The sequence below is a fragment of the Pelodiscus sinensis genome, chromosome 3 (genome assembly GCF_052426305.1).
Source record: "Pelodiscus sinensis isolate ZL-2025 chromosome 3, ASM5242630v1, whole genome shotgun sequence".
NCBI lineage: Eukaryota > Metazoa > Chordata > Testudines > Trionychidae > Pelodiscus > Pelodiscus sinensis.
The window spans coordinates 35524402-35538722 of NC_143054.1; the positions used below are offsets into that span (position 1 = coordinate 35524402).

The 14321-nt window shown below is 40.6% G+C and overlaps 1 protein-coding gene across 2 annotated transcripts in view; it reads left to right on the forward strand.

Annotated features, from left to right (window-relative positions):
- The window catches only part of PXDN (peroxidasin), a 122804-nt gene that overhangs the window by 66287 nt on the left and 42196 nt on the right, over positions 1 to 14321 (forward strand). For both annotated transcript variants that reach the window (XM_006131038.5, XM_006131039.5), the window contains 4 exons: positions 3883 to 3995; positions 8684 to 8840; positions 10882 to 10990; positions 11543 to 11700. In XM_006131038.5, the coding sequence (XP_006131100.1) occupies positions 3883 to 3995; positions 8684 to 8840; positions 10882 to 10990; positions 11543 to 11700 (537 nt within the window). The remainder of the gene's footprint in view (positions 1 to 3882; positions 3996 to 8683; positions 8841 to 10881; positions 10991 to 11542; positions 11701 to 14321) is intronic.

Consider the following 14321-nt stretch of genomic DNA (forward strand, 5'->3'; position numbering starts at 1 on the left):
TTTTATAAGGCACCTTTTAACTTTGCTTCTTTCACCTCATCATAATAGAATTCAAATCCTTAGTTAGCAAAGAGACACTCCCAGGATAGGGAGCCTGTCTTCTTCAGCACTTAGTAGAGGGGAACCCTGATCCTGTTTGGAGATTCTGGAATTTAGAGGAAGAAAAATTGTCCATTAATATAGATATGTAAGTACAGATGCATACAACCTGGTAAGATTCACCTCTGTCTGTAGGGCCCACACAGCTCCTTCCCATTTTTAAAACGGAGCTTAAGAAGAATTTTACTGATTGTGCTAGATTTCTGCCTAGGAGTGAATTTTATTCTTGAAGACTGTTCTAGATTTGCACGATCATAGTACTTTTTATCCCAGGATCTCAGTGCAATTTACAAATGTTAATTAAACTCACCATATGCTGTGAGGTAGAAGTCTATTTATATATCATATAGTTAATGAATAAATTGAGAGGATACAGAAGTAAAATGTTGTACTGGGGATGACACAGAGTCAGTGCCAGAGCCTGGCCCTCAGTAAATCTCTTAAATACAGGCTTAACTTTGGACATGTGCGTAGTCCCAATAATTCAGTGGTTAGCAAAGATAAGGAATCTTGTGTCTCTGTCTGTTCAACATTATTCTCAGTAGGACTGCAATCTTGACTGAAGCTTATAGTTTTATATATACTTTGTTGGATCAGAGCCTAACAGTCAGTCGAAAACTTTACTGCTCATTCCAGATTCCAAGGCCACTTTTTTCGAAAAAAACCTGTAGTCTAGATACACCCACAGAGATGTAGGTCAAAAGTATCCATTATCTTTGGGTGCTAGTTCAAGACTCCTGAGATCTGATTTTTTTCAGAGTGCTTAGCATTATGTACCTCTTTATATGTCAAAAGCACAGCATCCAGTGTCTTCAGTCTTCAGCACTTCTGCAAACTGTATTCCAGGGTCTTAAATTGGGGAACCAGAAAATGGTTTACACACAGTTAATTACAGTCTGTAAATTGCTTGGATTAAGTGGCTTGCTCAGTAACCATAAAATGCTTTGTGGCAGAGGCAGGGATAGAATCCATTTATTCAGGGCAACATTCAATGGCCTTAATCCCGAGATCTTCCTTTCTCATCCTGCACTCCCCTGTTTCATTCATTATAGACATTCCAACATCTGCAAGAAATGAAGCAGGAGTCCCACCACTAATCCCCTTAATTACACAAGCCTGGATTTATCTCCAAATCTGGTCCACCCTAAATGAGAAAGTGATTCTTTGGAAAAAGATAGTATGTGATCATGTAATTATATGTGTCACAATGCATACTCACAAGTAAGTTGAATTAAGGTTTCACAGGCAACCCAAATTCTGGTGTTCCCAAACTTCTGAGTGCTTGACTTTGTAACTCTTAATATAGGAATTATACACAAAACACTAGTTTCTTTCTTTTTTTAAAAAAGCTTACTGAAAAAATTCCATTATGGGGCATCATTGTTGACAGTGATACTGGCTGTCATCAGAATGGGAATCTTTAGGCCCCCCCACACACATCCCCAACACTTGAGCTGAAGGAGTAACAGAAAGTAGATGTAGGCTGTCCTCCTGTATATGGACGAGCATTAGTGGGGCAGGAAACATTTTGCTCGTGTGTTTCATAGGTTAGGTAGGAAAAGTGACTCTCTGCAATCTGTGGTTCCGTTTTAGTGTTGGAATGGACAATCGTGACCCTTTGTGCCCTGTCCCCTCCAACCTGTCCCAGTCCTGTGTCTCTTCTGATTTCTCATTCCAATCTTCTCACTTAACCAGTCCCAATCTCCACTCTCCAGGCTTCTCATCCTAGCAAGTCCTAGTCTCACCTCTTTGGACTATCTCCCTGTTCTCAGCCCCAGTCTCCCCTCGGAATGTAAAAACTGCTCAGAATAGTTAACCAGTTAAACAATTTGTTTAACTGGTTAACCAGTAGCTGTGGGCAGCGGGTGTACTCCAGATTCCGCTCAGCCCAGCTGCAGATAACAGGGACTGCTCTAGGAGCATCGTCCACTCTGGTCCTGTCAAGTGGGCCACCATGGGGGAGGAGACTGGTTAGCTGGAAAGTATGCTGGTAAGGCATATGTTCACCAGTTAACTGGTTACCCAGTTAACCTTTAATATGCCAAGTCTCTCCTCCAGTGGCTCAACTGTGCATTCCAGCCAGTCACAATCCCTCCCACCCTTGACTCCTCATCTGATGTCTCTCTTTTCCCCATCCATGTTCTCTATCAGCTTTCTGTCTCAACTTCCCTTCCTCTGCTCCTCATCTAATCTCGGTGTCTCCCCCTCACTGCCATCAGCTCCTTGTTTCACACTCTACACAGCCTGGGTATGTCTACACTACCCCGCTAGTTCGAACTAGCGGGGTAATATAGGCATACCGCACTTGCAAATGAAGCCCGGGTGTACCGGTGGTTCGGAATAGGAAGCCTAGTCCGAACTACCTAGTTTGAGCCCCGTGTAGCCGCGCTGCACGGGGTTCAAACCAGCGGGGTTTTAAAAATGGCGGCTCCCCGCTTATGCAAATGAAGCCTGGGAAATTCAAATCCCGGGATTCATTTGCAAGTGCGGTATGCCTACATTACCCTCCTAGTTCAAACTAGGAGGGTAGTGAGACATACCCCCTGTCCCATTGCTTCTGAGCATTGCTCCTCATTGGACTCCTCATTGGATTTTTCTGGTCTGCCCTTTTCTCCCCCATCCCACTAGTCCTTTCTCCTCCCATCCTTTTCTCAGTCCCCACTGCAGCTCCTCATCTGGTGTCTGTCTTCCATCCATCTACTAGGTTCCAACCCCTTCCGTTTTGGCTTGGCTTCTAGTCATCTTGTCCAGCTAGTCCCAGTTTTCCCCACCTCCCTGACTTCCCCATCAAGTCTCTTTGCTTAGCTTAACCAAGTTTCATCAGTCTAATTTCTCTCTTATCCCTCTGCCAATCAGTCTCTCTCCAGTCAGTCTCTTACCACTTGGCTCTTAATCCTACTCTGTCCCCAAGTTGCCCACACAGGTCCAGCTCTTGTCCCTTCTGTATTCAGATCAGTCAGGTTCTTCCTCCATGCTGCCTAGACCCAGCAGGGGGCTCACTGAAAGCACAAGGGAAAGTCTCCCAATTCGTAGTTCTGATGCCTAGAGGCAGCATGCCTGAAGCAACCCATAGCTGCAATTACAGGGTAAGTCTTGCTCATATCTTGACTGGAACATGCCCAATATGCATTGAAACTTTGGGGGAATGTAGCTGCTAAAATCTAAGTTGTCTTAACAGATCATTTGTGAACTGCATTTTTAATAGGTTTTATCACTTTAAAAAGCTTGGTCAGTGTGGCCAGCAAAAAACATAACCCTCTCATAAAGATGATACACTTCCCTGTCAAAATTTAAGTCCCTGCTCCATGTGGAGGCACCAGAGCTGTTCAAAGGTCTCCAGTGACAATAAACCTTATTTTTTTAACATAGGCAAAACAACATATTTTTCCCTAGCTTCATGCTTTCACGTTTCACTGTTCTGCCTGAAATTGTCTAAAAAAATTCAGCCTGAGGAAAAGGGAACATTTCAGCACAATAGTTAAAGTTTGGCAAAGTAACAAGCGACTTAAAAGTAGTTCTTACAATGGGAAATGTTGGGGAAATAATAATACAGTTCTTATTCTGAACAACTTCTGTGCAAATAATAGGTCGAGTAGTTTATTTCAAAAAGTTTTCCTGTTTTTAGTGCCATAATAAAGATTCAACTGTTGTATATGCAACTCTTACTGCCTTCATTCAGCTAAATTGTTGTATGTGATTTAACTGTGCCTCTGTAATTTTCTTTATTGCATACATTTAAAATACTTACACATTTTTCATTATGTCCGTGTAACGTCACTTTAGTTACCCCAGTGTTTGCTAACGTTCCAAGTGATATGACAGTAGAAGTTGGCACAAATGTTCAAATTCCATGCAGTTCTCAAGGAGAGCCTGAACCAGAAATAACATGGAATAAGGTAATAAATAATAAAAAATAACTTTTAGAGTGCAGAGACTTTTTCAGGCTTTATTAAGTGTGCTGGAGTTGACTGTTGCTTATTCTGTGTCTAACCTCAAATGATAGCAGTAGCTCAGGCATCTGTGCTACAAACCATGTTCGGAGTATAGGTACCTAACCTGAGAATTCGTCTACGCTACAGTGATATAGTTATTGTACAATGACTGTGCCACTGAAGTACTGTAGCGTAGATCCTTTTACATTCACAAATGGGGGTATAGATAATCAGTCTCTCCAACGGGTGAAAGCTACAAAAAATTCCACCAGTCTGGCTGCATCTACAATGGTGGTTAGGGTGATGTAAATACATTGCACAAAGTGATGTAAATACACCGCACTAAGGTAGATCAGGTCTGAGTTTGCACAGGAGTATGGAACCTTTTTAATATAGGAACTGTGCCTAAAATTCACATTCCCAGTTTGTAAAAGGATGTTCAAAGATATTGCAAATGCTTTTCTATTTCAGTTTTGTGCAGCTCTGAACAAGTTCATTAATAATCACACTTTCAGAGAGATTAGAATATAAATCAAGAATAGGACTATTTGCAGACGTTGTGCTGGCACTATAGGTTCAACCAAGACAGTAGTTGTGGCTAGTGTTCCCTGTAAGCTGAGCCCTTGGGCAGTTGCACAGGAGCGACTCAGGTACTGCCCAGCTGATTAGCAGAGCGCCCACCGCTGATCACTGCCAGCAGTATGTGTTTGTATTGGTGGTGAATATCTGCACATGCCTTGGTGAATGTAACAAAATTTACTCTGCCCATGGATGGAAAAAAATAGAGGAAACTTTGGTTATGGCTCATGCTGAAATTATACCTTTCTACCTGTGTGTCTTTGACAAATATTTTTTTAAAAAATCCATAAATGCAAGTATCATAATGAAAAAATCTCTCTCAGATGATATCCAGCTAAACACATGAAAAAGTAAAAGAAAAGTCAGGCAGGACTCCTGCTCTGTCTTTAATTTCCACTATAATCCTAACCATTGCAATAATTTGACAACAGAGAGGCTGTGCCTACATTGGCATCCCTTTCCAGAAAAGGGATGCTAATGAGACACATCGCAATTGCAAATCCGCGGGGGATTTAAATATCCCCCGCGGCATTTGCATTTACATGGCTGCCGCTTTTTTCCGGCTGGGGGTAAGCCGGAGAAAAGCGCCAGTCTAGACGTGATTCTCCGGAAAATAAGTCCTTTTCCAGAGGATCTCTTATTCCTACTTTCAAGTAGGGCTTATTTTCAAGTAGGAATAAGAGATGCCGGAAAAAAGCGGCAGCCATGTAAATGCAAATGCCGCGGGGGATATTTAAATCCCTGGCAGATTTGCAATTGTGATGTGTCTCATTAGCATCTCTTTTCCGGAAAGGGATGCCAATGTAGACACAGCCTGGGTGTTCATGTATAGCTTGCAGGACAGGCAGTCCCCGACTTACGCTGATCCGACTTATGTCGGATCCGCACTTACGAATGGGGCTTTTCTCGCCCCGGAGCTCACGGGCGGCGTGTCCTCCGGGGCGAGAAAAGTTTCTCTCGGTCTCCCTGCAACTAGTGCCCCCCCCCCAGCAGACCAGGCTTTTCTTGCCTACCCCTGGGGAAGAGCAGCTGGGGGCTGCCGGGTTGGTCCCGCAGCGCCGCTCCGGACCAACCCGGCAGCACCCCAGCTGCTCTGCTCCAGGCGTCCTGATTCAGCCGCTGCTGGTCAGTTTCAGCAGCGGCTGAATCAGGACACCTGGGGCAGAGCAGCTGTGTTGCTCCAGTAGCGCCGAGGAGCCGTTGCTGAAACTGACCCCAGCCGTTGCTGGGGTGCTGCTGGGTTGCTCCAGTAGCTCCAAGTCAGCCGCTGCTGAAACTGACCAGCGGCTGACTACAGGAAGCCAGAGGCAGAGTTGCTCTGCCCCGGGCTTCCTGGACTCAGCTGCTGATCAGTTTCAGCAGCAGCTGACTTGGGGAGCCTGGGTTTCTTAAGTTGAATCTGTATGTAAGTCAGAACTGGCATCCAGATTCAGCCACGGTTGAAACTGATCAGTTTCAGCAGCGGCTGATGCCAGTTCCGACTTACATACAGATTCAACTTAAGAACAAACCTACAGTCCCTATCTTGTACGTAACCCGGGGACTGCCTGTACTGTAGTTATCTCCAGTGATGAGTTAAGAATAAAGCACCAATAAGAATCTTGAATTTCCTTGGTTCTCATACCATTATAATACTGCTGTAATTGTTGCATAACAAGTCTCCGCACATGCCACAGTTCCAGAAGCATTGTTTTTGTAAATGACTGCAGATATATAACACATGGATGAAATAAATGTCACTTTCATTTAGAACTCACTGCATTTTGATTGCCTTATTCTCAACAGTTCTTTGGCCTCCTTCATGTCTTGTTTGGTGTGGTTTTTGTTTTTGTTCTTTATAGGGATCTGCCAACCTTGTTTTAGTTCCATTCTTTGTATCAGTGATGAATTGATTTATTTTGGTAGTTGACTTTCCTTAATAGATTAGCCTTTTGCCATCTATGTTTCAGATCATGATTAGGGACTACTAAATTCATGGTCATGAAAAATGTGTTGTGAACCATAGAATCAGATCTCCCACCGTGAAATCTGTACTTTGTAAGCTTTTTTATCTTATATGTCCATATTGCATGGGGGAGACCAGTGTTTCTTCTGACCCAAAAGGGAGTTGCAAGTGGGAGACAAGGTTATTTTAGGGGAGCCATAGTATTGCCACCCTTACTTCTGTGCAGCCTCCAAAGAGTGGCATCTGGTGGCCAGGCACTGAGCTCTGAAACTGATGCCCTGCTACCTGCAGCAGTGCAGAAATAAGGGTAAGCAGTACTGCAAGCACTCAAAAAAAATCCTCCTTTTTTGGGTCAGGACCCCTACAATGACAACTTTGTGAAATTTGCATTTAAAAAATAAATCCTACACCCATGAAATTGATCAAAATGCAGTGTGAATCTGGTAGGGCCCTAATCATGAATATGTTTTTGGGTGGGTTGGCTTCAGATTTTTAAGTTATTTTGTATTGTATTTTTTGATCTCTTGCAGTAAGCACTTCCATACATTTTTAAATAAAAATAAATTATTCAAAATATTATTGACTGCTTTAGCTTACTATTCATTGTATGTAGTGTTTGCTCTTCCACCTCATTTTGGCCATGCTCCCAGCCTTAATACACATTCTCTGGGGGCTGAGAGCCCAGTAGCTTTTATGTTACTAAAAAGCAAAACTTCTGCTGCATTCTGCCATTGTTCTTGTATTCACACTCAACTGCACTCTTGAGACTTCCATGATTTTAATATCCTGAGTGCATTGGATTGTAAATCTGAAAAACCTTGGTGCTAAAGTACAGTGACCACTGAGATTTCTGAAATTTAGTGCATACTGTAGAGTAGACAGTATGATAAATCATCTGAGCAGGACCAGACAAGCAAGGGGCAGTGTGATGAATCTGCTGAGGGTGAATCTTTCTCTGTTCTTCTGGTTCCTGACCAGAGAGTGATTCCTCAGCTTGGAGCAGATGGTCCCTTGGCTTTTGGGAGGAGGATTATGGCAACCTGGTAGCACAGAGTTGAAGGCAGCTGTTTCTGGTGGCTATTCTGAGTGACTCAGCTGAAGTTTCAAATCTGCCTAGGTATCTCTGGAGTCTGGAGTCTGTTGTGGTTGAAAAATAACAGAAACTCTCCTACACAGTGCAGATGAGAACAGTACATAATGGAAATAAACAAATGATCATGCATCTGACATCAGTTTCTCTCCAGTAATGGAAACTGGCCTGCAGCAAGGCCCTAAGGTCAACCACTGCTCAACTGAGAGGCAACAATAATGTACTGGGAAAGCACAGACTACAGGGAAATGTGTTCAGACCTATGGTACAGAGCCCAGCAGAGGGGGTACTGAATTCCACTTTCCTATTGAATGGTTGGCAATATTCCTCTCCTTTCCCTATGGAATGGATGGGGTACTCACATCAGGCTGCTGAACTGAGAGCCCACTGAGAGGGAACCAGGCTTGCCTCTTTTTCCAGTATTAGAGGGGAGAAAGGAATCTGAGTGGCAGTGTTTCCGTTCTCCCTCCTCTGAGGATAATTAATATTTGCCAAAGCATTCAGTTACAGGAAGTTATATTCAAGTGAGTATGAATGTGAATTTGTATTCAAGTGAAGTCAATCTATTATCTAGAGTATATGGTTCTTCCCAGAGTCTTCTTTTATTATTTGTTGGGCCTGTATTTTATATGGAAAGGGCACGCAACTGTGAGGCTATTTTTTGTTTCTTTTTAAAGTTCATAACATAATAAATACATTCAATATACTATTCTGCCTACAAACCATCCTGTCTTGGTGGCAATGTACAGTACTGTGAGCTATGCTCCTTCTTGTTAAATTTTGTTATCTAAACTATAAAAAAAATAGTTTCGCTGAGGTTTTTTATGGATTTCTGTGGGGTTAATTTTTATGGGGTTAATTTAAATGATTGACATGGCATATAAAATTGGTATGAAATAAAGATATTACTGTTCTCAGATCAAGTTCACACTGCTAGAAGAAAACAATACAGATTCAGAATGTTAAGCAATTTAAAATGTTAATAAAATTTCCAGAGATGATATTTTCAGAGTAACTGACAATTGTGCTTTGCTACAGGATGGAGTTCAGGTAACAGAAAGTGGAAAGTTTCATGTTAGTCCAGAGGGATTTCTTACCATTCGGGATGTGGGAACAGCTGATGAAGGCCGATATGAATGTGTTGCCCGGAACACTATAGGGTACTCCTCAGTTAGCATGGTGCTAAGTGTTACTGGTAAGATTTATTCAAGCATTTATGTGACTTCATGGCCTAACTTGCTTGTAGTACAGTCATGACTGAAGTCTAAAAGAATGTTTTGGGCTGCAGGAGGCCACACCACTTTCCTCTTGAAATATATTTTGGCTGTCTGAACTTGCTAGTACCATGCACACACTGGCTTTTGGGAATGACTTGACAATAAATCCTTTGACATTTTTAAAGGTAGACCTATATGACTAACTGGAAACTAGCTTGCTGCCACAAACCAACAATTCCTAAAAGTCTTAACCTTTTGATAAGAAGCCAGTGTAAGTACAAACTACTTGTTAAAATATAAATAAAAATAGGCTGGCCAAGAGGCTACCAAAATAATTAACAGCACTTCTATGATCTTATATAGACTGATCCCAGTCCATCAAACACATGTAGTTTATCCCAGGAAATAACTGCAACCTTCTCCCTGCCATCCCATGTGTTTCCAATTATCCCTCTTTTGTAGAATCCCTGCCTGTCCTTCACAAGTAAACTTCTCTCTAAATAGCTGCCTTCACCTTAAAGATCTGTTGTTTACAGCCTAATTAGCTGATTGGACCCACCTGGTATAACTCAGCTCTTACAGGACTACTGTGGAGAGCTGCACACCCCATCACAGATCCCAAAAATTATTTTTCCAGGCATGTTTATCACTACTCAGAAAGACCACTCTATTGGAGCTGCAGTAAACCCAGTTGCTGAACTTCCACTTACACAAAAGTAGTGAGACCTTGTTCTGGAGTGTTTGCTAGCTGTTTAAAAAGTATATTGGACAAAAATATTACAGTAAGGTAAAACTTTCATGTGAAACTAACGAGCAAAGGATGTTCAGAGTTAAAACTGGTTTTGTATATCCTCTCATCCTCCTCTCGCATATTGGCTGTGCTCTCAGATTAACAGCACTGTCACTTTATTAATAGTTCCTTCATCTGAAGATCTCAAAGCTCTTCGAAAACATTAATCCTCACAGCAATTCTGTGAGTTTAGTAATTATAAAAGAGATTATGTACCCACAGAAAATCTGCCTCCTTTCTCCTCCTCCTTCTTCTGTGTCACTTTACCAACCTTTCAGTATTGCTTCCAAATCTGGTGGCCCCTGACACAGGGTAGGGGCAGGATACTAAGGGATAGATTTTATTTACCCATCTGCACTTCAACAACAGCTGCTAATCAAACATTTCGTAAAAAGGCAATTTCATGGATCCACAAGATCTTGCATTTCTAGCATTATAAAGATTTGTATATTATCTATGAATTTTTGATATTGGGCCTCCTTTTCTGAGGCTAGATAATTGTAAATATAAAACAAAAATCTAAAGCACCCCAAAATGGTGCCTCTTGATTTCTAGAGAGACCCCAAGATGAAAACCATGAAGAGTCCCTATAGCTACTTAGGAATCCCTTAACATTTTTTAAAGCCTCTTGAACTTCTGTAATACTGCAGTATGTTTCTAAATCTAAAAAGGAAGTTTATAAATATGGGGCATTTGACTCTAGTGTTTCACATTATCCATTGAAACCTATATGCTTGGAACCCAATCCAGTATCCATTGAAATCAATGGGAATGTTTCCATCAACTTTAGTGAATGCTGGATAAGCTTTTGGTTGCAAACACTTTTAAGCAGCTTACATGGTGTACCACAAACAGAAGCTGAGCTAGAATACTGACTTTACTTTTTTTGCTTTGGTTTTGTTTATATAACCATTGTAAGACTACTTAACGGCTACTTAAATAATCTTTCTTGTTTTCCACACACTGCTTTATTTTTATGGCAGCTTCATTTTAACTGAACCTTTATGTATAACTGACATTAAAAAAACACCCTTAATTTTGCAGCGATGTAAATGTGTTTCAGTAAAGTTCCCAAAGGATTAGTAATTTTAAATGTGGAGGTACTAAAACTTAGGAAATGTGGTTTTCTTTGTGAAACTGAAATTATGTAGTGTCTAATCCTTGCTTTCTGACTAACTTTTTTGCATGCAGTAATTTTTGTAGTAACTTGCAATTTTATGTTTTTCTAGTTCCTAATGTCAGTCGAAATGGAGATCCATTTGTAGCAACATCAATTGTTGAAGCAATTGCAACTGTTGACAGAGCTATAAATTCAACACGTACACATTTGTTTGACAGGTATCATGTTCTTTGTGGTTTTTTGATGGGGAAGTCAAAATTAATGTTGAATATCATGCAGGAAATGTTGCAATCAGTAAACCCATTTAATTACTATACTGCTGAAAGATGATACAATGTAATGGTTTTAAATAACAAATGTTATCATCTGATTATTTTTTGGAGTTCTAGAAATTTACCAAGAAAGAGCCATATTTTTAAATGAAAACTGAACAGATTCAGCTAATAAAGCCTTGATCAGTTATTTTGAACAGTTATTTTGGGGAACCAGCATGTTTAAAAGCTCTTTTTTTTTTCTAAAGCCAACAGGCATTTTAATGTTGTATCTCATTCATAATACAAATGTAATGTACTTGAATGTTTAAATATGTTTTGAACATCTTGTATTAAATGTAGATATTTATTTTTATTTATTTTGCCTTCCATTTTGGGATGAGTAACAAAGGTATAGTCAATGACATCTAGTTCTACCTTAAGTTGCAGAAACTTTTAAAAACGTGTTAGTTTTATAGCACTTGTTATTCATACTGTTTTTTTTCAATTGTCTATTAGTCGTCCTCGTTCTCCAAATGATTTGCTAGCTTTGTTTCGGTACCCAAGAGATCCTTACACTGTGGAACAAGCAAGAGCTGGAGAAATATTTGAAAGGACATTACAGCTAATTCAAGATCATGTACAAGGTGGTTTAATGGTTGACCTAAATGGGACAAGTCAGTATTTTTTTTCTTACTTTCTGTGTTGTGTAGTATATAAGCCATTTCAATTCATTATGCTTCAAGAAATATTAATTTTAAAAGCCAGAGTCCACATTGTGCTGTTATTCATTTTGAAGTTATTGGGACTGCTTGAGTGTGCAAGAGCTCACCAACATGAATGAAGGATCCACATGGGTCCTTGATTCACATATGGCTATATTTTGCTTGAGATGTTCTGGTCCATTATTGTAATTCTGCACTATTTGATGTAGTAAGGGAATAATGTAGTTAAATTCTTCTCTCAGTTACAACTAAAGTGCTGAAAGACATGGGGTTGAAAAGGTGAATTTGGCTAATAGTTTCTTAGCAAGATTTAGAATTCTTCAGTGTGTACTGATGATAAGACATTATTTGTATTGATTATTTCATCAAAAGAAAATATGGTAACCCCTATTTGTCTTATCACAGGGTATGTCTAGACTACAGAGTTTTGTCGACAGAAGTTTTGTCGACAGATACTGTCGACAAAGCTTCTGTCGACAAAGAGCGTCTAGACTACATCCAGGTCTGTCGACAAAGCAAGCCACTTTGTCAACATAACAGTGTGGACACAAAGGACAGTATAGATGCAATAATGCCTTCTATCGACAGAACTCTGTCGACAAAAGGCGTTATTCCTCGTAGAATGAGGTTTACATACGTCGACAAAACTGCTGAGTTTTGTCGACATAACTCAAAGGCAGTGTGGACGCAGGTAAAGTTTTGTCGACAAAAGTTCACTTTTGTCGACAAAACCCTGTAGTCTAGACACACCCCCAGAGAGGATATAATCTAACAGCAAAGACAGAACTGTGTTTATTTATGGTACCAGTTTTCCTGCAGTAATTGTTACTTGTTCTTCTTAAACCAGAATACAGTATCAAACAAAGCTACATCCAATATGGGTTTTGTTGTTTTCGTAAATAGTAGGAAAAAATAAAGTTTAATGTTTCTGCTCACTGACTGACATGTACTCAGAATTGAGAATTATAATGCACAGCCTGAAAATTTAGAGCTAAACACACTTGCAAAGAGAACTGTATGCTAATTGTTCTGCTGTGGATGTATGTCTTACTTTTTGGCAGTTCATATGCAGTATGTCAATTCCTGAGACTTATGACTAAAGCATTTGGAAATAATGATGGAGTTTTAGGAGAGATGCTGAGACGTGGCATGTAGCCAAATGTTACAGCTAGACTGGAAATCTGAGGAAATATTTGTACTTATACATACTGCTTTTGATGTTTATAATTGAGAATTTCACTTTAACTTCTTAAAAGTTTAAATGTGTCTCCGAATTAGGCCAATGTGTACAAGACCCAAAACTGTAAGCTTTGTAGAATTAAAACATTGTCGCATTTGTTACTCAGAATGCTGAGCAAACAATTTACAAAGAATAATTTGTCATAGACATTTGACTTCTTCTTTGAGCAGATATCGTAATATTAGCGAATTTGCTAGTCATTCATGGCTAAAGTGAATTCATTTAAAAATTCAAGATAATCCCAGCTAACATTTTATAGCATTGAAAACTTTATACAACTACAACCTGAACTGGCTTTTGGTCCCTGCAGTATCCACAGCTATGGGCCCAAGAGTTCAGAGAATTAGACAGGTAAAGAGAATCTACGTTCATTGAACTACCTGGCTTGTGTTTTTAAAGTTAAGTAATGTAAGCTGTTACTAATGTTGAAAAGAACAAGTGGATGGGTTCCACTTCTGCAGTGATAAATTGGGGGAGCTTAACAACTGCCCGTCTGTGGGTTTTTTTTGACTAAATGAAGCTATTACAATTAATCTGTATCTCAAAGAATCATCCAGCCAGGCTTATGTATAGTGGTGTTGTAATGAGTGCTATATATTTTTGGTAGTCTCTGGGGTGCCACAGGACTATTCATTGCTTTTAAACAGTGGTCCCCAACCTTTTGGGGCTGCCGGGTGGAGCGGGGGTGGCACCACACATCTGCTGCGCGCCCGGGGGCGGCACCGCGCACACGCCGCATGCCTGGGATGGGGGCCACACATGCACCTCACGCCCTGGGGCGGCACCGTGCATGCACCGTGCGCCCAGGGCACAAGAATGGCTCAGGCCGGCCCTGGTCACTAGGTAGGCGCACATAAATGCCCTGGCGGGTGCCATGGCACCCACGGGCACCGTGTTGGGGACCACTGCTTTTAAAGTTGCAGACTAAAATAATGCTTAGAAATGGGTGTTATTGAAAGGAAGATTTGATTAAAAACCCTCAAAACAATGTATTATGTTGTGTTTTTTAGTAGCCATTGGTGATTCTTCACCATGGTGTACAGTGTTTCCAAGGTCAGAATGGTCCTGAAAATGTTATTTGTAGCGTGGCTATTTAATTCTTACTCCTTGAATTATGTATTTCAATCATAGTAACATTATGCTTGAACAGTGGTGGGAAACCTACAACCCATGAGCCACATGCAGCCTGCCAAGGTAATAACTAGCATTATTTCGAAATAACAATGCGCGTGTCTATACAGCCATTCTGTTATTTCAAAATAATTTCGAAATAGACTGGGAGACATTTTGCTGGCATTGACTGTCCACAGGCACCACACCCTGGAGCTCCCAG